Source organism: Accipiter gentilis, chromosome 11, assembly GCF_929443795.1.
Source record: "Accipiter gentilis chromosome 11, bAccGen1.1, whole genome shotgun sequence".
NCBI lineage: Eukaryota > Metazoa > Chordata > Aves > Accipitriformes > Accipitridae > Astur > Astur gentilis.
This window is the reverse complement of record NC_064890.1, coordinates 29,234,017-29,259,016: the sequence shown is the minus strand read 5'-3', so window position 1 is coordinate 29,259,016 and position 25,000 is coordinate 29,234,017. Positions and strand designations below refer to the sequence as shown.

General features: G+C 37.6%; 1 protein-coding gene across 5 annotated transcripts in view; it reads left to right on the top strand.

Moving 5' to 3' along the window:
* Nucleotides 1-25,000, top strand: part of FOXP2 (forkhead box P2) — a 436,438-nt gene that overhangs the window by 403,314 nt on the left and 8,124 nt on the right. For all 5 annotated transcript variants that reach the window (XM_049814074.1, XM_049814075.1, XM_049814073.1 and 2 more), the window contains 2 exons: nucleotides 360-429; nucleotides 1,266-1,429. In XM_049814074.1, the coding sequence (XP_049670031.1) occupies nucleotides 360-429; nucleotides 1,266-1,429 (234 nt within the window). The remainder of the gene's footprint in view (nucleotides 1-359; nucleotides 430-1,265; nucleotides 1,430-25,000) is intronic.

Sequence of the window (25,000 nt, the reverse complement as noted above, 5' to 3'; positions counted from 1 at the left end):
AGTGTTAGTTCAGAAAACCAAACCCGAATGACACAGCAAGCGTAGCCGAGGCAGGTGTTGTACAAAGTTTAAAGCTATCTCTGTCAAATTCTTTCAGTGAGATCAGAACCTTTACGAGTCACTACAGCCCTGCTCTTGGAGCAAATTTCCATGTGGGCCTAATTACAGCAAGATTTTTGCTTTTCTGATGAGAGTAAATCACTGTGTTCTAACGGGTTGAGCCCCTTCACCCCCAACTTCATTTCATTTTTCCTTTTACAACTCTGGTCTTCTGAGCTGAAAAACCAGTCCGTTAACACCAATAAGCCAGCCAGGATGTCTGCCTGTTTTTTAAACTTTAAAAAATCGTTTATTTTCAGAAGCCCAACGTTAGTGAAAAACATACCCACCAGCTTAGGCTATGGAGCAGCTCTTAATGCAAGCTTGCAGGTAAAAAGTACTAAATTATTCTTTCTTTTCACACGCTAGTTATATTCTTATGTGTGGCATATTTAATTTCCTGCTATACTTTGGTCTAGGGTTACCGATATTTATGTTGATGTAGACCTGATGGTCATTCTAAATACTTGGGTTTATCATCCAAGTAAGTTGTATTACCTAGCACTGCAAGAAGTACTAGTTCTTATTCATGCTACTTTTGATGTGAAGAAGCAAGAAGGACACCCTGTGGCAAAATCTGGAACACTCAGTTTTGCTGCAAATGTTAGATTGATAGAAGCTTTTGCAAATGCATGTGGATATGCATTAATATTTATCCAAGCTGTCATAAATGATTTCACATCATAGTGTTGGGGAACATGGTGCTCATGGCAAAAACTTTAAAGTTTAATTATAATATATAATTTTTATGCAGAAGAGGCAAATGTCAGGACTTTTTTATTTTGAGTTAAGTTCTGGTCATTTTTTAAAGTATAGCAGCTGCCTGCATTAGAAAGGAGCCATACATTGTGTGGAAGGGCATAGGGGTTAAGTGTAATTCAAAGTCAAAAAATGATGTAAAACTAGAAAGTGCTATGAATATCGGAACATAGTTAATAATGGAAAATAATGAAACCTGTGTAAGGGAAATAGTAAACCTGGAATACAGATGCTGTTATATTCAGAATGTGAAAATAATGGGAAAATGCACAAAATCCTTCTGACCACCTCCGCAGCTACCCAAAATGAGCTGCCTTGTGTGTGTGCGTTCATATGTGCGTAAACATTTAGAAGTGATCTGTATAAGTATGGACTAATAATTTTATTTTTACTCTTCATTTTGCTAGGCTGCACTGGCAGAGAGTAGTTTACCATTGCTTAGTAACCCAGGATTGATAAATAACGCATCCAGTGGCTTACTGCAGGCAGTCCATGAAGATCTCAATGGTTCGCTGGATCACATTGACAGTAATGGAAATAGCAGTCCGGGCTGCTCTCCTCAGCCTCACATGTAAGTGCAGTTAGCATCCTTTCAGGAAAAAATGCCTTAGTCTAAGACACAATATTACTCAAAAGGGCTTTGAAACATGGTAAGTGGAACATCTGGAACTAAATGTTTGAAACTAAACATTTATATTAAAACATTTCAATAGATGAGTCTTCATTTAGTTTGTAGTAAGATTGGTGTAAGTTTTGGGGGTTTGTTTTTTGTTTGTTTGGGTTTTTTTTAAATATAAACCTCTTCAACTTGCTTGCAAGCATTGAATGTAATGGGAGGCTGATCTCTGTGGTCATTTTCACAGCCTGGTTTGTAAGGTATAGTCAGAATGTTCATGCTGGAATTAGTTGTAATTTTACCTATGAGTCTCTAAACCATTTATGAACTGTAGTAGAGATATTGCCCATTTATATAAACCGTAAAATGCAAAGTTTAACTGTTGCCCACAGTTTACATAGAAGCCAGTAAAGTGTAACTTTTTGCCTGTCGTATAAATCAGTGTAATTACATATTCAAGTTTAATTACTGGTGCGTCTGTATTGGCAAGGTTTATATGTTATATTTTATGCAAGACTACGATTCCTATTAATATTTAGCAGCTAACTATATCATTAATTACTCTAAAATCTTTCCCCTACCATCTTTTTAATGGAGCTGAGAGAGTGGAAGTATTAAAAATTGATGTATTGTGGATTTCAGAAATGTGTCTGAAGCTTTAGAAATGCCTGGCCTTAATCAGTGGTGTCAAACGTGGCAGTTTCTTGTTTACTAAATAGTAAAACATGTATCTTCGAGGTATTGTTTCCCAGGTTATTTATATAATAATTAGCAGTATGATATCTAAGTAGACTTAGATTTAAGTTTACTGTAGGATGATTTTTAATGTGTATGTACAATTATGGTCTCTTTTTCTGTGTTCAGGGTAGCTGATCTGATTTGCCTTTTTTCATTCCATTTTCTCTTTCACGTTTTTAATGTTCATTTTAATTTCTAGAGTGGGATATTTAGCAGTAACGGTAATTGAGACCAAACTCCCCTTTTACTTATGTGCTAGTGTGTGGAGAATCCATTTTGCTCTGACCTTTTTTAGGGGAAATATTTTGCCGAGTTTTTCTTCTTTTGTTTGGCATGTTAATATATCTAAGATCACATAGAAATGTTTATTGTCATGCATTTAATTGTTTTATTGCACATTTATTCTACTTGCCTTTGAAAATAATACACTGTGAACATTCATGTATTTTATCAGGTTCCAAACCATTACTTTTTCAAAATGGAAAAATTTGTCTTTTGGAAGTGTCTTTAGATGTATTAAATAATACAAAAGAAGTAATAAAACTTGAAGTAGAAAGAACATGAATATATGCTCTTGAGAGTAACACTACTCTAAAACAAGTAAAGTGAGCAATCAGACAAAAGTTTTTATATCCCATGCTTTATGCTATCAACCATGCAGTGGGTAGCTTGAGGCCTTTTACTTTTAGCAGTTCTCCTGAGTATGCTAATGCTCTCTTCCTGTGTAAAATGCCAAGACAATAAAACTTTAAAGAGCAAACAAGAGTTAGATCATGTGTGTTAAAAACAGCTACTTTACAGAAAAGAATGACACTTGCTATTAAAGTTGTTTTGTAAGTGTTTGGCAGATCTGTTTACATATCCTATGTAGCGTCTGCCATTCCGCTGGATAAACTGAGATATCTGTGCATATGATTATGTAGATATGGCTACATTTATAGCTATGTTTATAGCTAAAATGCTACATATTGTAGCAATTCTTGCCTATAAAAAAAGGCAAATAACTTGAGTTACCCCCTAACTCAAGATTCAGCCTTCCTCTCTTGTTTCTATGATACGTTGTTTGTCAAAACAGGCAGTTTGGGGACTTGCCGTGGTGAGTCTTTTGAAACTTATGCCTACGTGTTGCTCAGTTCTTGACAGATTGAAGCAACAGAAGGAGAATGCCCTGAGGTACCACTGGAGAAAGAGGTTATGCTCATTCATCCCTTGCACCAAATTTAGTGCAAGATTAGTGGGCTTCTGTGAGGCCATGAACTGTCAACCAAAAGATACAGGCTATGACTAGATACCTGCTCACTTGGGACTTTCTTGCCTTTTCCTTGCTGAGGGAGCCGAGAATAGGAAAAAGGGAATGAAAGCCATCTGCAAGGAAAAGTCAAGGAAGGGAGAGGCTTGTGCAGGATGCAGAGGACCAAGGAAGAGGAGAGGCCTCTTCCTTGCCTCCATGACCACGTTGACCAGGGTCCCTCATTTTTGTTCAAGAGCGTGACTTAAGAAAATGAGAAAAGAACATAGGGAAAGCATGACAGAAGTAAAAATAAGTAAGGAATATGGCAAACATTGAAGAGAAATTTTAAATTTTACATTACCTACACAGATTACATAAGCCCATGGCAGGAGGGGGGTAATGAAAAATAGTTAATAAACTAGAAAAAAAAAATATATTTTACTGCCACCAGCATCCACTTACTTGTAGCTACCTGAGAAAGTTCACCCAGGAAGTCTGGGCGTTTCTCCCCTAGAGAAGTGTTCTTGTGGGGGGTCATACTTACCGCACTCACCTATAAAGTCGGTGGCTCTATTAATCTCCGAGTAGATTCAACCTCCATCTCCTGATTACCAGGAAAGCGTACTAGCCAGGAGATGGGGAATATGCTGAGCAATTACGTTGCCTGCCATCTTGAAGCTGGCACGCAGCCAGGAGCAGTGGAGCGTGGTGTTAGGGAAAGAGGCAAGAGATTGTGTGCAATTTAGAGATCAGAGCATTCAGTTGGGAAGGGGCAGAGTTTGGATTCTAGACAAGCTTCCAGGGAGAGACATTTGTTTGGTATTAGAGCATCAGCAGGAAATACAAAGAGTCCCAGTGACTGTCAAAGCCAAGCATATCAGTTAGGCATTTGGTTGTTAGAATTGTACTGAATATCATTTTATCAGATAAATATATGATAGGGGAACGTGGGTTTTTTTGGTTTTTTTTTTTTTTTTTTTTTTTTGGAATGACCATATTATTTTTTTAGCATAAATTTATCTTTTTATAAACATTATGAAAAACACGTGTGTATGTATGTACAGTGGTCAGTATTTCTGTGCTTTGAGCATGAGAACATTATCAGAGAAATTGATTTCTGTTACTGTAATACCCTAGCTACCCAGTGTCAGAAAGTGGGGAAATTATTCCAGTCTTTGGATTTGAACCTGATACTTCGCATCTGGTTTTTGAAACAGAGTAGCAAGAGCAGTTAGAGTCATCAACTCAGCCATCTGTGGACGGGTCTCTAACATAGGTGGGTGAGTCAGCTTACTTAGAAAATAGTCACTGTTCATTGACTAGGGAAAGACAGTAGGTACATAACTTCAAGTAAATGTGTAGCATTTAAATGCTAGTTAAGTGCAGTGAATCCCAGCCAGTGTATTTAGGGCAGTGGCAGTTTAAAAGCTTTACAGTTTTTGCCTTGTGTAATGATATCTAATCTGCTCCATTTCTTACTCTTCTTGAACACTTAAAAATACGGCACTAAGTTTTAGGTGATCAGCATAACCATGGCCTGGTAGTTTGGAAATCTCCTGTATTAATAATTACGTAAAGCATCTGAAATTTTATGCCACATACCTCCCAGTTTGCATTCCCAGTCCAATGAAAGATGGTAATTCCATGATCCAGTACGCAGCATACCACTAATGGGATCTCAAACCCTAGGTTTACTTTCTGTGTTTCAGCAGTATAAAATCCAAGTTCTGTCTTTGCTTGGTCTTTAAATCCAATTCCTGGTAGGTTGATATGGGCACTAAGTGCTCCCTTGACATAAATTTTCACTGCGAAAAAACGTTACTTCTTGTGGGCATATATGTTCTGTTCAGAATTCCAATTTTTTCTAATATCAGTTGTCAACAATCAACATCAGACAATTATATTTTCATTTAAATCAATACTTAAGACTGTTTCTTCCTTCATTTTTTGAACATGGACTACTGCTCCAAAATTCCTGGGGGGTTTTAGCTGATAAGCAACACGTTTCAAAGTGACAAACACAACAGGAGGTATTTTACATACAAAAAATCATTATTTATGTAGAACTAGGTGCTGCTAATCTTGCATAATAATTGTACGTGGATTTAGTTGGAAGCTCCAGAGTACACACCTTTGGGGTATAAATCCAGACTTTGGAAGTAAAAAAAGAAAGCACAAGCATCTGAACAAGCGCAACTAAAGCTGCATGATTGTGGGAAACTTTGGAAAAACTTTTATCGTCCCTGAAGAAACATCAACATTGGATAAGACATGCAATGATACTTAGGGGGACAATAATGACAATTTATGCATTAGTGATAACACAACTTCTTTTTAACTGGCATGTCATAGCCAGTATACTGCTGAAGAGCTTTGGAGGTATTTGGAAGTCAGTTCCTTCAGAGCCAATAAATTTAGATTCTTAAGTGAACATCGGGATCATAGTGAAATCAACTTTATGCTATTATTTTTCCTGTCTCTGTTAAATGTTCAAGAGTTCTTACTCTCAGGGATGGAAATCAAGTTCAACTGTGTTTCTGGTCTGTGCATTTGTACTAGATTGATCGCACTTAAGTGATTATTGCAACTGGCACAGACCAGGGTGTTTTATCACAAGAACACTTAGTGCATCTCTTGTCCATGTGTTCATATTTTGGCAAATGGATCATGCAAAATGCCGTTTTATAAACTTAGGGAGAAAAAGGTGAAATTTTAATTTGCAAAGCTGTTCATATCAGTTGAGGAAACAAAAAGAAATTGGTCATCAGAAAACTCGGAAAATTGTAGACTGAGAAAATGTAGTCTCGCCATAGGAAACAATGGGGTCGTCATGCCATTCTGTTAAAACTCACTGCAGCTTATTTAATAAGGAGTGGGAAGAGTTAGCAAAGGAGATAGGGAAAGCAAATATCCTACTGATGAGGTTTTGTGGAAGGGGGCTGTCGTCATGGTTTTCTCCCTGCTCACGCTGTGTGAGAGTGTAGACTGAGGACAATACAACTAATCTCTTATATTCTCAAATGACTTATAAAAATAATCTAGTTCCTAACAGCAAATCCAGAATCCTGGAGATAATGGATGTCATTCTAATTACTAGAATTTTAATTGATTGCTTTTTTAAAAAGTACATTGAAAATAAAAAATTTTTTGGAGTCACTTCTTAAATAATGAATTCATATATCCTCATCTCATATATGACTCTTCGTGTTCAGCTATTGTAGTGCTGTACTCAGTAAGATGGGAATTGTTTGAAGCCAAATGTCAAGACTCATACATATCCCATGATCTTTAAAGCTGTTTCTAGAAAATGTTATGTTAGGTTGTTGTAAAAAAAACTTTTGGCCAAGAGTAAGAGTCAATCGGAGATGAATTAGAAAAATGAGCTTATCCAGTGTAGTCTTCGTCCTCAGTTCTGTCTGTGAAAAGGTGAGTTCCAACCATCTGTGGTTTCAGTCACCTTTTCCTTTGTATTCTGCTGTCATTCCCAACCTTACTTCTTTACCTTTCCCACTCTTGCCCTGACTGGATCATTTCTCTCTGCAGTTCTATCTGCATAATCATCAAACTTGTTTTATTATTTTTTTTAACTTTTTCGTCTTTAAATTTTATTCCCAGAGGCAAATATGATTATTCTGCTCTAAGATCATTTACTTTTGAGGTGCTTCAGTTTGAAAGCATTCCATTGTCAGGTCGTTCCCCTATCTGATTATTCCAGTCCCCCACTGTTAAGCTTTCACACCACTTACAGTAGGTTACCTATCATTCCAGTTTTAATCCCTTTCATTCCCTTGTTTCTTTAACTTCATAATGTTCCAATCTCCTGTCTTTCCTTCTTTCCTTTTTTTTTTTTTTTTTTTTTTTGTTATCATTGCATTGTCCCATTTCATGATCTCTTTGCATTTACCTTGGAGGCTTGTTCTGTTCTAGGAGACTGCTATGATCCAAGTTTTGTTCATTGTATAAGATTTGACATAGTGTATAAGAAAATAAACTCTTGAAACACATCAATTAACAGGGATACAACAAGCATTATTAAATAGGTGAGAAGCATGTAATTGAGCGCATGAATGTGGTAGCAATTGCAGTATTTCTGGTTATCCTTGTTCATCAAAAACGTTTCACCTAATCACATGATATTTTAATGCCTGCGTAATTTAATTTCACACATTTTTATTCATAAATCTAACATAAGGAAGATAATGGGCAAAGAGACTTTGTGACAACAATTGATTTTTATTTTTATATGAAAAGAAGAACAGCTAGGAAACAGGATCTTAAAGGTTATAGCTTTTGTCTGAGCGTATTCCCATTGAAAGAAGCTCTATTGTGAGAATAAGCAGTGAAATAATTTTGCCTTTGTCTACTGCTGGAAAGCATCTGAAAGTGACAGGGAAGTCCAGCGATCCAACACTTTATGACACTATTTTCTTAACATTGACAATTTATTTTGCCTTTCCTGATTGTATGGATCATGCGATAGTAAACACTCTTGAGTTGTGACTGTGCCTCCCTACTTTCTTACAGAGCAACTCGCATGTGGGTGCGAATGGAAAAATAAGCAGTGATGTTTTGATTAATAATAGTTTTCACCATTCCCATTGACATAACTTTTCACTTCAATATTTTCCTAAATGTTTATATTCTCCTTTTCTTTTTTATTTTGCATTGCTTTACTTTTCAGTTCATTTGTCCTCTACATTTTCCTTCTGTTCATCAATTTTCTTATCTTTCAAGACTGATGTTCCAGTCCTTTATAATTTCCTCTTTAACTTCTTAAATGTTAGATGTCTTTCTCTGGATCAGAAGTTGCTGTTTCTTCTTTACACTATTCCAGCCCCAATTGTTGCTCTTCTATAGTACATTCCCAATGCTCTTGACAAAAAGATCACTCCAGAGATATAGTGCCTTCAGCTGAAAAGTGTCAGATCCCCATAGCATGGCTTGTAGAAGTTGGTAGGCTCCTGTGGGGTTTCACAGAATCTTTTTGGAAGCTGTCTTGCTGAAGACTTTGTGGTACTGCTGTCATGAATTCTCCATGTATAGGCAAGATATTTATGCTTTTCACATAACAGGTCTGTATAAGAAAATGCAGCATCTTAAATATTGTTACAGACGTTAAAAATGTGTTTGAAGTTGTGCAACTAAATCTCTCTGCAGTGTGGTTGTGTAACCCTTAAATTTAGTTCATAGGAGATTTCTGTCTTTGTACAACACAAAAGCTGAGAAGATAGTGCCATTAACGTGTATTTCTAAAACTGCACATACAGTTATGAATTTTATCCACTTTTGTTGATTGCACTTGGATTCTGAGTAACTGTAATATTATGAGCCAAAATTTTTGAAAGTGGACTCTCTAGATATTTTTTATAAACGTGTCCAAAATGTGTCTTTACATTTACGTATCGTGTAAACAGTTAGATAAAAACATACAATTATATCCAATTGGTAATGTTTATACCAGTAGCTTAAATTATGATCCATATATCCAAGCAAAGATTCATTGAAAAATATAGGACATTATGCTGAGGAAGTGTTATTATTTAGTCTTCAGAATTTGTAGGAAACTCTAGGCACTTTATGCATTTTAAATGACTAAAAAATTCGATGCATTTTTTTTAAAGAGTTTATAGAAAGGCTTCATCTCAGGGTGAACCCCTGTGTGTAGGTCACATCAAATTAATCAAATCTCAAGATGACTAAAGACGTGATTATACCTGGTAAAGTCCATATACAAAAGCAGTGTTCACAATCTTCCGGCAAAGTGCAGTTGGTAAAATGCACTCTTGGCATTTAACAGCAGTCTGTGATTTAAAACAGTGCTGGGAACGCGTATGAGTAGTACAGACCCAGATGGAGTCCCTGTTAGGGTTATAACTGCAGGTATTCCAGTGGTTTTCTCCAACTAAACAACAATATTAAATGTGTATCTTAAATTAGGCTGAACAAATCCAGTAGTCTTCCTCCTTTACCTAGACTTACCAAGTTCATTTGTTCCACTGTACCCATTAATAGAGGTTTAATGATGTTGCAGAGCCTTTGTATGATCGTGGCCTCTCACTAACCCTTTTCAAAGACTTCCATAAGCTTCTGATTGAGATGGATAAGGGGAAATGTTTCTTTGATGCAGTATTATGCTGTGATAGTAGTAGTCTGGGTAATTAGGGGCTTCCCCCAACTCGATTTTTATTTTTCTTTATGTTTCCCCGCCTTTTCTTCATTCCTTGCAAATTTGGCATTATCAGACATCATAGCTGAAAAATGTTCTCAGAGCTTTTATCTCCTCTTGTTCTAAGAACACAGGAAATGAGAGTCATGTTGTGGGCACCTCTGTCATACAATTCCTCTCCTAAAATTATCATAGTCCATCTCAAATTTGAAAGCCACTGCGGAACTTCATTCCTTTGATTATAAGCCACATTCCAATTTCTAGGCTAAATATATTCCAATTTAGTTTCACTGATGTATGTCCTAGCTTACATAGTCTTTCTTACTCTTCCTCTTTGTTTCTCAAGTGTGTTCTAGAGAGCACATCATGAACTTTGAATCTTCATTTTGGTAGACCAAACGGGCTCTTTCTGATACAGCAAACTGCCCATTCTCCCCATCTTTCTAGTAGCTATTCCATAAAACTACTCTGGATTTATTTTCATGTGCAGGTGTTAACAGTTTTTTGAAGCATTCCAGATGTAGACATATATAATGTGTTTCTTCCTTTTTTCTTTCTTATGGGGAAAAAACATATTTTAGCTAAATTCAGCTAAACTGTTGTAGTTTATTTTTATAGTACGCTATTAAAGGAGGGACTGAGGGCCTTGTTGTGATAAGTGCTGTACAAAGCCAGAACAAAAAGGATTTTCAAATCCCTGCCCCAAACTCTCGCAGTCTTTAGTTAGTAATTGAATTGTTTAATTTTTGAAAAGTGTCTTCAGATGTAGTTTGAAGGGAAGCTGTATATTACTTACACTACTGTCCCCATGTAGAATAGCATCAGGCTTTGTTCAGAGAAGTGTTTGACACAATGCCAGCTGGCATTAGACTGCCCTATCGGTACGTTAAACCAAAAGGTAAACCGTGACTGGTAGCAGGGAAATACCTTGAGATGAGCACCCATCAAGTAGTGTTCTGTTACTATGCACGCCCTTTTATTCATGGCATCATGAAAGAAATAATCATGCTTTTGTGTCCATCTGGAGTTACTGGAATTACAATTTAAAACATGTATTTTTTTTGTTTTGTAGCTAGACATTTACAGAAGTAGTAACAAACAATGGATTACCCTGAATATATTTCATTCAGCTGGAATATACTGCCCTGTGAAGCAGCAGTCTGCATTAAGCACAGGCCAAAGTATGCGGTGAAGAGGCAGGATATGTTAACCTAGGCTCTGTGATATCCCCAATACGTCCTAATTAGCTCAGTCTGCAGGCAGACTATATTTGTGTTTTCTTGCAGTGGCCACACTAATATAACATACTCTTCAGACATGTTGCTCTTCATGTCTAAATCTTAACTCTCTAATAGCATAAAAATGGGAGGCATGATTAGTATTCACATGTTGCTAACAATTTGGTGAAAAGTTCTGAGAAAAGTTAGATGTGTTACGCGTAAGAACTATCATTGGTGTCAATATGAGGTGGTGATGACTGGGTACGCAGTCGTTCTTAAGACTGTAGTAATTGTAGCAGGTCACCAGCTGCACGTGTGCTGACAAAGGCATGTGGTTGTGAGAACATACTTAACAGGAATGTCGTACGTAAAAGGAAGCTCTATCCTCCACCCAGTTCTTCTGACTGGCCTTTTCTGAAGACTGAGGAAGGACTAAAAATGTTAGGTTTGTTGAGAAGAGAGAAACTGGGTGGGGAAATGATGACAGTCTTCAGAATACTGTGCAGAGAAGATGGGAATGAACTCGTCTTTGTCCATCGGGAACAGCACAAGAAATAATCGATTAGTATTTTAGCAAGAAGAGTTAGGATAGACACCAAGAAAAAATACAACCTTTCTGACTGTAGGATAATTCAGCGCCGATATGTGTACCAGCACAGTGAGACTGTGGAACCGCTGATACTCAAGGCTTCTGAGAACAAATTAGAAGTGGTCAGAAGTGGGTTAGGTATACATGATCCTACTTTGGGGTAGCAGAAGGGGATGAAAAGACTATATGATCTTTTGAGGTCCCTTCCAACCCCGTTTTCTTCAATTCTTATGGTAAATCTGGAAAAAGTAAGATTTTCATGTATGCTACGTCTTAATAGAGGCTAGCTGAATTGTCCATTTACTTTGTAACCTGGAACAGCTGTCATAGCTAAATATGTTTAAGCACTCTTATTTTTAAGATTGAATGAAACTCAGCCTTACAGAAAAAATATATAGTGAGCATAAGATTCAGCTAATGTGAGAAATGTCAACTAGGGCAGTGCGGACAGTCTTACGTGGGTCAGATTGACCCATTTGTCCCTGCTGAGCGTGACGTGTGGTTCTACTTGTTAAATGCTGCCCATCAGCTATTCAGCAAAAAACATACCAAAGGGCTGGCCATTCTCCAGGCTTGTTCTAGCAGGTAAAGGTAGTCATCACTTCAAGTCCTAGCTCTTAAACATTGAAAAAAATAAAATAAAAGATCAATGCTCCAAGAAACTTAGCTTATGAAAAAGAAATACTTTGGTAGCACCCTGCTGAAAATTTTGAAACATACCCATCAAGCATACCTATCGATCAACATTTTCAGTGAAGACAGTTGCAGAAGAAAAAATGTACCATGCCTAGGTGTAAGTGTAATGCTATTTAATCCCTTGCTGCTACATTAGAACAACATGTTTAGGTGCCACTGTGGACAAATGTTGATGATTAGCTTATAAAAATCTCATAAAAGTGTGCTGGAAGTGTTAGTAAAAGGATATTATTTTCAGCCTTTTTGTCCCACACTATCTATCTGATCACCTATATGTTTGCCAAGATAGCAGGGTTTTACTGATGTAAAAGTTTTCAACAGAAATAGAAAACCAATTTTGTATAGCCTGTGTTTGTATGAAGATGTATAAAAAACCACACATAGTACCGTCCAAATTCTCGCTCAGCTTTTTCTGGATCATTGAATACCTTTCCAGATTTTGCACAGAGAACATTTGCCTGCTCTAACCCACAACTAACACTGAGATATTTAGTTGTTCCTACTACGTTTCTGTGTAACCAGTACACTTTTGAAAACTTCCCAACCGTTAGATACTACAGAGCCTGCCAGATCCACAGCCTCTTTTCTTAAACTTTGCTGGTTTTAGGCTTGGTCTTTTTCGATGATTCTTCAACAACCCCCAGAATATTCAGACACTCAAATCTCTAGTACTTTGTCATTTTCCTTTGAATTTTTACATTAAAAACTTCTGTGCTCTTTCTCCCTAATCCTCTTCTTTGTTTAGGATGTTAACTTTTGACGTTTGAACTAGATACAGTTGACGGTTTGAAAGACTTGAGAGGCCTGTGCCCAAAGCTAATTTCTAGTCAAGTTTCTACTTTTTTGTGGTTCTATCACAGAGAAAATACATTTATTTAGATACCAAAGGGAGCAAGCCAATGTCAAGGATGGGAATTTTAGTAAGACTCATTAGAATCAGAAAATCTATGTTAATGTCATCTTCTTAATCAGAACTTGATTCCTAAAAATTTTGATCCTGTGAGAAGGGCTAATTTTGCATAAGTTTTGAGCCGCATTTGATATTTAAAGAAAATATATTGTTAATATGTTGGTTTTCTAGAAAGATCCTTTCTTTATCTACAGTTCAATGATTTTATCTGATTGTTTTTGTAGTAAGTATTAACTTTCATAGCTGATAATATATCAATGCACATAGGGTATCCCTATTGACTGTCTTGGCATTTTCTTGCCAAGTTTTTAAAAAAAACAACCACAAAACAAAAAAAAACCAACAAAACAAAACAAAAACCAGCATGAAGATCTAGTCAATTTAATTATCAGTTTCATCATCTAAGGAAAAAATCTGTATGTTTTCATGACCCATTTTTAATCAACAAATTTTTTTTATTGTTAAAGAGTAATGAAATTGTCATCTGGATATCAACAAATCTGTCAATTTATTCTCTAGATATTTCTCTGTACAATATTTATTTCTTTGTACAAAGCTAAAAGGAAGAGGAGGACGTGTTGGTGGTTGTTTTTTGTTTTGTTTTTTTTTATTTATTTTCAACATTTTTTTCAACTTAGAGCTATTACTATAAAGCTAAAATTCTTCAAAAAACTTGTTTTGCATGTTTTCCTTTTCATTCTGATTTGCCACCAATGTCCATTTTCAAACTTTGCTCAGAATAGAAACTGCAAGTTTTACCTGTCCCTAATTTAAAGTGAACGAGTTTGTATTTTGATGTGCTTGGGCAAGGCCGAACTGGTAGGGCAAGTAGCACCAAACACTATCTCCAGCCACTTTAGGAACAAATGTATTGTGTATTTTGTAGATAAGCAGCACAAAATCATCCCTGTGTTGGGAGGTGCCTATGGTATAGAAAGGAAAAAGGAGAGGTTTGCTCCTAATCTCCATGAATTAATGGCTGGCTGGCTTCTGCAGTGTGAGGGGCAATATCTGTTAAAACATTTTCCTGTAGAGTAATGGCAGATGGCATCTCAAAATTATTGATTACTTACATATTTTAATCATGTTAAAATAGTTAATAAATTAAAAAAACACAGCTCATTAGCTGTGTAACTTACTGGAGATTTTAAAAACTTTTCTTTAGCAGTAGCTCTTTTTATTGTTAGAAGAAATTAGTAGTGAGTTAACTGTAGTGATAAAATGATCATAAATATGCTATATTAAATTGGGTGACCCTTAAGTATGAATAAGGTGAGCATTTGATTTTTCCTATGTTTTCCTTATTTCCATATTTCTAGTGTATCACTTATATCTCCAGGCTGCTACTCCTCTCGTGTTGACTTCATTGGCAGCTAAATATAATCAATTCAAAGTATTCCTATAATTTTTAATGTTTCCTCCTACAGATGTATTTACCATGCCACAGGTCACTTTTGTTGTTGTTTTCTGGATTCTGCTATATTGTTTTTGAGATGAGTGATTAACAGCTAAAAGTTAGCTATTGAACATACGACTTGAAGTGAGGGCCTACTATTAATACATAAACGTGTTTTATATTATTGTCACTGTCATTATTGTCTCCTACTTAGTCTAACGTACTGTGTTTGACTTCTTAAGCAGAGGCACCATTGAATGATTTGTAATAACATATTTGCCAAGTGGTTACAGCAGATAGATGTACATGGGTAGTTTATTTTCTTCCTTTTATTTGTCAACAGTAAATTGATCTGCCATGGATTGTCAGATTTGTTATTTTTTTCACATTTTTACATACGACTAATCTAAATATAATGTGTTGTTGCCTCTGTTTATATCTTCTTCTGGGGTATTCATAATTATATTCAAAGTAGAAATCAAATGTAGGATCTTAGAGAATTCTCGCTGTTCTGTTAACCTACCTCCATGTTGTGAAATAATCTTTTGTTCTTCCTTCATGTAACTGGTTTTATTACTGGCAAATCTTTACGTCTAATTTTAGTATGAGTTAGATTTTTGAAGTTTCTCACAGGAATTTGTTATTCCACCTCATTTGACTAGTAGAAAAATACATGGTTCACTCTGTGTATCACCTTTGGTTATTCCCCCTTTTCCCCAAGCGTTCTGTCAGATGCATTGCGTATTTCACTTACATCTTCTGCTGTGAATAAACTTCACAAGTGAAATCATGGCCCTAATGAAGTCAAGGGGAATTTTGCCATTGACTTAAATGAGATCTGGATTTCATCCCAGGAAACCATTTGTCTTCATGTCTTTGGCTTTCCCTCATTTCTTATTCTGCCTTCAGTCACTCCTAATCACTCCTAATCTCCATCTGATATTTCTCGTGACTGCTTACAGCCCTATTTCTCAATTTTAGTTCATTAAAATCTTTTTTTTTTTTTCCAGATAAGACAAGGAGTCCTCCCAGATCTGAAATCCTTTTATTAGATCTTTGAAAATTTGTACAGTCTTAGTAGTTACAACATTAGCAAAATTGCTAATATTGAAATCCAGAACCTTTTTATCTGTGCAAATACAAGCAAGAAAATATTTTCTTAGTTGTGGCAGGTCTAATTGGGAATGCCCTGTTAACCAATAAGCTTCTAAGTGATTTTTAAAAAGGTCTGGGGTTTTTTTTCCTGTTAATAAAAGTGTAATGTCTTAATATTTTCTGCTATCTATAGTCCCCTAAATTCCTAGAGGTAGAGATAAAATCCCCTTTTCTTTTAGGATTTTTGACATTAAACTGCCTTCTTAATCCTTTGTACCTCCTTTTCAGACGCTCTATATAGCTTGTGGCATATTCTTCTCTTTAAAATAACATCATGTGTTCACTTAATTCGGGTTTTCAGATAACAGTGAGTATCTGCCTGCTGTCCCCCTCCCCTCTGTTATTAGAGATACATAGGCCCTCAGAGTAGCTTTCCTCTGCCATGTTCATGCTAGATCTTCACATCCAAGTAATAATTGTTCTTACCTTTTACTCTGGTCTTCCATTTGCAATACCTGGGTATTCTGTCATTTCTCCTGGGACATAAGAATATGCTGGGACCTGTCCTGTTTAACATCTTTATTGATGTCCTGGAGGGTGGACCTCTTTCTCATCAGGTTTGCAGATGACATCAAATTCGGGGGAACAGTTGATATGCATAAGGGTAGGATTGCCATTCAGAGGACCCGCATGGGCTGAAGGACTGGGCCAGGAGGAACTTTATGAAATGCCATGCCCTGCACTGGGGAAGGAAGAAGGTCCCCTTGCAATGATGCAGACGAGGATGGCCCAGCTGGGGAGCTGCTTTGCTGAGAAGGTGCCGGAGGTATTGGCAGAGAGCGAGGTGAGCAGGAGCCAGCAGCGTGCCCCGGCGGCTGAGGAGGTCAGCGGCGTCCTGAGCTGTATCAAGCACAGCAGAGGGTCAAGAGATTGAGGGAAATTATTATCCCCCCCTTACCAGTACTCATTAGACCACACCTGGAATACTGTGTCCAGTTTTGGCACCTGAAATATCAAAGATACAGCAGTAAACTGGAGCGAGTTGGTGAAAAGGCCACCAAGATGGTCAGAAGCAGGAGGAATTGCCCCGTGAGGAGAGGCTGAGGGAGCTGAGCTTGATCAGCCAGAAGAGGCGGCTTTGAGGGGACCTGACCCTCAGTGCCCACAGGGAGATTAGCAAGAAGACAGAGCCAGGCTCTCCGCTATGGTGGTAGGCTGAGAGACAGTGGGCGTTAAGTTAATATGGGAGATTCAGACTGGGTATAGAGAACTCTTTGCTCATGAGGACAGTCAGGCAGTGAGTGGGATGGTTGCCAAGGCAGTTGTATAGTCTATCTACATCCTTGGAGGTTTTCAAGACCCAACTGGGTAAAACCCTGAGCAACCTGGTCTGACCTTGTAGCTGTTCCTACTTTGGCCAGGACGTTGACCTAGAGATCTCCTGAGGCCCCTTTGACCTGAATTACCCTGTGATCCCAGAGCGTGTTTCCATAAAGACAAAACAATGAGAGAGTGAGCAGAAGCAACCTAGCTTTTTCGCAACCAAGCTCAAGGAGAAAGATGCTCTGGATTTTGTTTTACAGAGACCGGCAAAGTCATATCAGGTGCTCACTGAAGGGATGGATCTTATAAATAACATATAGCAACAGCTGAGTTTACATCTTTTTAAGGTATCACAAAAGAAAAGTTGTGTTTACAAGATCAGGTTTGTGCAGTTGGTAACGATGGGGTTTGTGATTATTTTTTTTTCTCTGAGGGGCTCACCTTTTATTTTAAAATAATTGAAGGGAGGGCATGAAGAACACTAGCTTCTTTTACAGTGACTGATAAAATTTTGTTAACACCTATTATAAATAGGAAAGCAAGTCTCTAGTCTTGGAGGTTGGAAAAGCAATAACAGACTTGCACATTCTTACTTGCTCCTACACCTTCCTTGATGCGCCAGAGACACTTTGTGACCATTGGTCATTAATTCCTTCTTACACCATCTCCTCTAGTGATGAACTAAAGAAGACAAACTTTAGTGGCCTAATTAATTATTCCAGAGCGCTCTTATCTCCTGTCAGAGTCTGCAGCAGTGCCTGCCAGCTAGGGCTGTTGCCTCTACTTTCCATCACCAAGTCAGTGCAACTCCCAACTCCACCATGGTAGATGTGAAATCCTTGGTGATGGATAAGATGATAGATATGATAAGAAGTGTATTTTAAGGTATTTTTTGTACTTCAGTGTTGCATTTGAGAGAAGAAGAGGTTGCTACTTCCTTTTTTTTCTCAGCATGGCTTTTAGAAGGCCCAGGGTGGAAGGGTGTAATTTGAAAGTGGCAGGTTGACAAAGCACATCCAGAAACACCCCCATTGAGGAGCAGTGCTTCTATAGGCATCACATTTCCAGTCTTCTTCCACCAGCATGGCGCAGCTTCACTCTCTCCTTAGTGAAATGAGGTAGCGCACCCTCAGCTGTGACAGTAGGACCTTCCTCTCTTTCTTGCTTGAAGCTAGACATTTGCATATAGGCATTATTTTATCTAGAAATAATAGCACTTCTTCAGCGTTTCAGTGTATGTGATAAATACATGGGGGAAGTGATTCCTGATGTTCAAGGAAAAATAATAATGGATTCCGTGACAGTTGTAGCATTACTGAATTTGTATTTAATTACTTGTCTAATACTCTTTCTTCCCCTTCTCAATATTTGGATTAGCATCTCCCTAAATGGCTGTACATATTCACGTCAATAAACAGTTCACTTCTACTTAAGAAAATTAATAAACTTTTTATAATAGCGTGACATTGTAAAGAAACAAAGTAATAGAATTAGATATCTTGAAAATACTGTAGGATTTGAGGATTTGCCTCCATTTGCCTACCAAAGCATAAATATAAAAATTCTAGATCTGAAACAGTGGATTGGAAAGGAGAGCTTTTCTTTTTAAACTCCTGTAGGATATCCTACAGACCTAGAGCTGTACTGGCAAGATGAGATACAGTTCTTCCTGAGGAAATACTAGTCCAGATCTACTAGAAAAAAGAGGGGGGGGGGAAAAAAAGGGGAAAACAACCCAACAAACAAACAGGTCTGTTACTACTCTGTAATATAGTGATTATAATTTTACCAAATAATATTTGGTGAAAAATATTTTCATTGAAAAGTGTAACGGAAGTCACAGCTTTAAAAATATTAAGTCAGAGAGAAATAGAAGCTGTAAATAATATGTGTTCCAACAGGTTAAACTAGCAAAATATTTTATATGATGTTAGATGTTATCACAAAAAAAAAACCTCTTTAGAAAGCCAAGACACTTCAGATAGAAATAAAGATTAAAAATGTTCTTCAAATACTTCAAATGTACAGAAGGAATTAGTTTGGCCACAGTATTCTTTGTGCTTTCGTAGCTTACCTTTTGAGATGGATCCAAAAATTTTCAGACTTCCACAGTTTGAAGAATTTTGTAGCTGTGGATCTTTTTAATATCATCTCCCAAAGTATACACGGAACACTTTGTGTAGCTGAATCAAAATTGCACGTGTACTTTAGGATGCCTGTAGCACAAAAGAATTGAGGACAGTCTGGGTAATAAGTAAAAATGTAAATAAAAATTGCAGACGTCTAACATTAAAAGTTACACTGGAAATGTGGACTTCTATAAAAGATATTGTGTTACACAAACATAATGTTCTGTTTTGTTCTTTTCATATACTGAAGCATGGTCAATGTAATGGAAATAAAGATAGTGGAGAAATAGTACAGTTGGAAGAATATCTGCAGACAACCAATTGGTTTTGAAGATGTAATGTTTGTGGGCTTAAGGCTTTCTACAGAACTGTGAGGAAGAATGGGTCAAACTGTACATCATTTGTTTTGGGAAATGGTGGAAGTTGATTGGCAGCTACCAAGTTTTGTTTTGGTTTATTTAACTTTTAAAAATCTTTATTAATTTAACAGGCAAACAAAATCTTAAAAGAAATAATGAACATAGGCTGTCATACCACATAGGGCTTAAAAATCTTTCACTCCCAAAGATTCCCTTGGGAAAACTTTCTTCAGCTGAGTTCCAGAAAATTCATCATCTTTATATACTTCTACATGAAGTCACTAGGAAAGCTAGTGAGTCAATAGTATCAAAATTAGCCTCATAGAAAATAAGCCTGGGAGGGACTTCAAGACATGATCTAATTTGTTGCCCTTTGTGCCTTTGAATACCAAAGTAAAAAACTCTGTAGGGTTACTAGGTGCCTAAGTCACCATAGCAATGCAAAATACTTTCAGCTGCAACCCAGCCAAAAAAAAAAAAAAAATTAAAAAAAAAAAAAAAATCACCCTTTCAAGATTTCAGACTGATTATTGCAACCCCTGTGTGCACTGCAAGATTTTAAAAAATTACATGACTTGCTGCAAACCATACGCTTGGCTACAAAGCTCACAGTAAGCACATTGACCTAGGCAGCTTTTCTCTCTCAACATCTACCCCCTCTTCTGTACAAAGCCAAAAGCAAAGTCTTTTCAGTGTCAGTCATTACATTGACTTAAGTGTCTGAGAGACTGCATCTCTCTCAATCATGACGTCCCACAGCACTTTCCCTTAAATGATTTTAGCAGAACATTAAAGATTTTGGGTGGGTATGGGCAACAATGTTTAGAGGACCCAGATCTAAATGGCAGTTTGTTCCACTGGGAATCCTGGATGGGTTGTGGCACTTCCCTGGTGACTTTCACAATCAAACACCAAACCCCTTGCATTTTTTTTTCCTTTTTTACATATACAAATGAGAAATGAACTAATTCTTTTTTTCCTTCCCTAGAATTGGATGAAAAAAATACAGGGAAACTTAAATTGTTACATCTCTGGTTTGGAAGAAGGGAAGGGTCTCTGTAGTAACTCAGTGCTGATGGTTATAAAAGGCATTGTCTGATGCTGTATTTTTTCCAAAGAAAAGTATTTTCTATTCAAAGCCTGGAATAAGCACTATTTCTACTAGTCAAATCCAAACCTTGTTTATTGTAATTATTTATATTTTGTTGTCCTGCGTTCTCACTGCTGTTTTGCTGGATTCGGTATCCCCTTACATTAAAGCTGATGTGACGTGAAACCTCTGTAGAAAACATGCTATCCGTAATTGAGAATATTTTATCAAGTATCTTTTCTCCTTGTTGACACCAGCTCAACTCAGTTTAATTAAGAAATCATGTACTTGGTTATAGGATCTGGTTGTTTTCTTGTCAGCAACAGCACACGTTCTGATGTTTAAAAGTTGAATGTAGCACTTGTTTTGTTTCTGTTGCCTAGAATTTAGCAGGATCTTAGTAGCTGTTATACTAAACAAGTTTTCCCAAGGCAGGATCAGGCTTATCTTGTGCAAAACTCGGAAGGCAAGTTCACCTTGTATCAAACAAGTTGTTGTAAGCTTTGGGAATTTGGCTCCATCTCTAAATATTTGGAAGTTACTTTATACATTCCTGCCTAGTATATATTTATCTTTCAGCTGCCTGTCCTGTTATCTTTCTTTTTCCTTTGAAGCCTCAGAGCTCTTCTCCAGCAGCCTACAAACAGTCTTCATGAGGCCTCTCTAAGTGTCCAGCAACTGTTACCTGTCTCTTGGCACCTGGCAGTCGTTCCAGTTAAATGTTATAAATGATGATGTCTTTAAGGATATAGTATACATTTGAGAACATGAGAATGTGAAGTTGCAGTTTGCCAGTTGCAGGAGTGGGAGAAAAATCTCCATGTAAAACTGTACAGCATGTGGAAAAATGAATGTTTGAGGCAGACGCAGAGACAGAGGAACTTCATGTCCGGTGATGTATGAGCAAGGAAGAAGTAATGTATTGAGATGAGCGGGCAGCTCTGCAGGTTACTAGAATCCTTCTTTTATGTTACAAAGTTCTCTCAGAGAGTTTCATTTTGAAAGTGCTGGGGTACAAGGAAAATTTTCTTTTGTAACAGTAGATCCACCAATTGTAAAGAAGGTGATCCATGGAAATAAGTATGTTCATTTGTTTATAACTTTACCAAAAAGTTCTTTGAAATAATTTAGCATTGCCATACTTTATCTTTGCTGCTGCTGCAGGCATCTCCTCACCTTCTGTTTGTTACACTGCCTTGTTAGGCCTGAGCTCACGTAGAGGTGTAGCTTGCCAGAACTTGTTCAATAGGAGACAGCCATTTTGATGAGGACATTTGGACATGATGTAGTAATAATACTTGCTAAGAGATCATCAGACCTTGATTCTACCAGGGTTAGCAGTGACTGAACGCAGTTCTTACAGATGTGTGTCTAACCTCTTCATAAAGGCCCCCAAGGATGGGAACTGCAAGGCTCCCCAAGCTACCTGATCCAGTGCTTCACTGTCTGTACTAATTTTTAACTCCAGCATCTGACCTGTTGCTCTTTCCGTAACCTAAGACACCATTCTTTCAGCCTTTCTTCATATAACAGGTTTTTCTAAACCTCTACCTGGATTTTCTCAAGTTGCCACATATTTGAAATCTCATCATCTTCACCAATGTGCTTGCATTACCTCCCATCTTGTTGACATCTGCGAAGTTAATAAACGCGCTCTCTAGTCTGTCTTCTATATCATTAATAAAAAATACTGACTAGTTCTGAACCCAGGACTGGTCCATCAAGGAACCATACTAATCTTTGTTAAAATACAGATTCCAGTTTTGTAGTAGATAAGTAAGTTTTGATCAGAAGTCAGAAATCACCAGGCTACGACCTGTTGCTAGGATTTGAATAGCGTGTTTATTAATAAAAAGACACAGCATATATAAATATTCCTTCAGAATTTATGTTTCAACACTCAGCACTTCACATGGGAATTTGTCCTTAGTACACTGCTCCCATTGTATAACAAAATGGTAGTGTAGAATTTTGCAAATAAATACATTTAAATATATATCGATCTATTGAAACACACGGACACGTACATATTTTCATATTAGTTACAACTAACAATCTGAATATTTTGTTTTGGGTATACCGTACCATACTGAAAGTCTTCAAGGTAAGAATGTATTCAGCAGCTTAAAAGGTGGGTGTTCAAATCTTGGTTTGCTTATGGAAAAGAAGAAAAAAAGAGGGTTGATTTTCCTATATATTTTGTATAGTTGATTCCTCCTCAAAACTTACATAAAATACTATAAATGTAAGATCCTTTACATCTCTAACCAACATGCTTCAAGTTTGCTTTTCAACCTTTGATTTCAAAAAACAAACTCTAGAGTTGAGAGAAATGTTAGTTTCAAGAGCCTATGTGTTATTCCTTGTGCTTATGCTTCCAGAAAGAGTTGTTTCTATGGCAGTGTTTGCTATGAGCTGTACTCTTAAGCTGCTGACAGAAAAGTCTATGAAATTTATTTTTGCGTGGACAACTGAACTGCTTGGTTTTGGTCTTGATTTACTGTTGATCTGGAAGAAAGTATAGTTGACAAAAATGAAAATTTTGTATCCTCATTAGTCTTCTAAGCTATTAATTCTTCCACAGCTTACTCATTAAAATAATCTTTGAACTGTCCTTCCAAAAAAGAGGTCCTCAATACTAAAAAATTACAGTACAAGAGGAACTAGTATCTTAATGTGTGGTACATTTTTAATGGATATTTCTTGTTATCCTCCCTGTTTGTACAGTGGCTGCACTCCAACCACAGAAATGTAATAAAAACAGCCTGGACAGCACCCTTAAAGGAACTGAACTCATTTGGTTAAGAAAAAAAAAAAGAAAGTTCTGTAGTCAGAATTTTTTAAGCATGGAAAGAAAGGCATAGCAATGAATCATAAAATGGTTTGGGATGGAAGGAACATTTAAAGATCATCTAGTTCAACCCCCATGCCGTGAGCAGGGATATTCTTCATTAGATCATGTTGCTGAAAGCCCCATCCAACCTGACTTCAAACACTTCCACTGATGGGGCATCCACAACTTCTCTGGGCAACCTGCTCCAGTGTCTTACCACCCTCCCTGTAAAAGATTTCGTCCTTTATATCCAATCTAAACCTGAGCTCCTCAAGCTTAAAGAAGTTGCCCCTTGTTCTGTCACTACAGGCCTTGGTAAAAAGTCTCCATCTTTCTTATAAGCCCCCTTTAAGTACTGAAAGGCCACAGTAAGTTCTTCCAAGAGCCTTCTCTTCTCCAGGCTAGGCAACTCTGGCACTCTCAGCCTTTCTTCATAGGAGAGGTGTTCCAACCCTCTGGCTGTTTTTGTGGCCTCCTCTGGAGCCGCTCTAACAGGTCCAAGTCTGTCTTCTACTGGGAACCTCGGAGCTGGACACAGTACTGCAGGTGGGATCTCACGAGAGTGGAGTGGAGGGGCAGAATCCCCTCCCTTGACCTGCTGGCCACGCTGCTTTTGATGCAGCCCAGGATACGACTAGTTTTCTGGGCTGCGAGCACATTGCCGATGCCCATCAAATTTTTCATCCACCAGTAACCCCAGGTCCTTCTCTGCAGGGCTGCTCTCAATCCCTTCATCCCCCAGTCTGTACTGATTTTGACTATTGAGGTTTTGCCCTGACCCAGGTGCAGGACCTTGCACTGGGCCTTGTTGAACCTCATGAGGTTCACCTGGGCCTGCTCCTCCAGCCTGTCAAGGCCCCCCTGGGTGACATCCCTTCCCTCCACTGAATCAACCGCCCCACTCAGCTTGGTGTCGTCGGCAAACTTGCCGAGGGCACGCTAAATCCCGCTGGCTCTCTCGTTGGTGAAGATACTAAATAGCATTGGTCCCAGTACGGACCCTCGAGGGACACCACGGATGAAGGAATATGCTCGGTATACCGGTACACAAAATGCAATTTATTGGGAGCAACAGAGGGGACAGAATATTGTAATAATAGTGTTATGGCATCTGGAAGTGGTTAATGTGGTATTATATCATGATTAAAAATATTGAAGACTTCCATCAAAAAATTAGTCACAATTCTGAAGAAAATATCTGAAATTGGAAGCTTAAATGGACTTCAGAAGGCCTCTTCAACACTAGAAATGTTTGAAAAAAGATACTAAGTGAAAAACCCAACCTTATTAAAGGTCCCTTAAATCTCAAGGCACACAATTACTTGTGCTGCCTTAAAAGGGATGAATGGGTTTTCTCCCCCTTTCAGAAGACACTGTTCAAATGTTTTTCAGTGATAAAAGTAATTTCTAAATGACCCTGCATTCCCTTGCAACATATCTCCCAAACAAGTAAGAACAAATACAGTTAAATTGAGATGGAGACCGAAGCACCTTGTCGCCTCTGGGTCCTAACAGTTGTATTCAAATTCAGTAAAGTCTACACTGAGGTAGATACTGCCTGACCTCAGCTCACCCTGGGGTGTTCCAAACCTCAGGTGTCTGCTAGAAACATCGCAACAGTGAGACATAAGAGATTAGGCTCAATTTCCATTTTTAATCTTTACAGCAGGGTTAACTTTGCAAGGAGAATCAGGCAGTATGTCTTGTTCTCTATTATTTTATCAATTACTGTGTAGTGGCATGCTGGATAC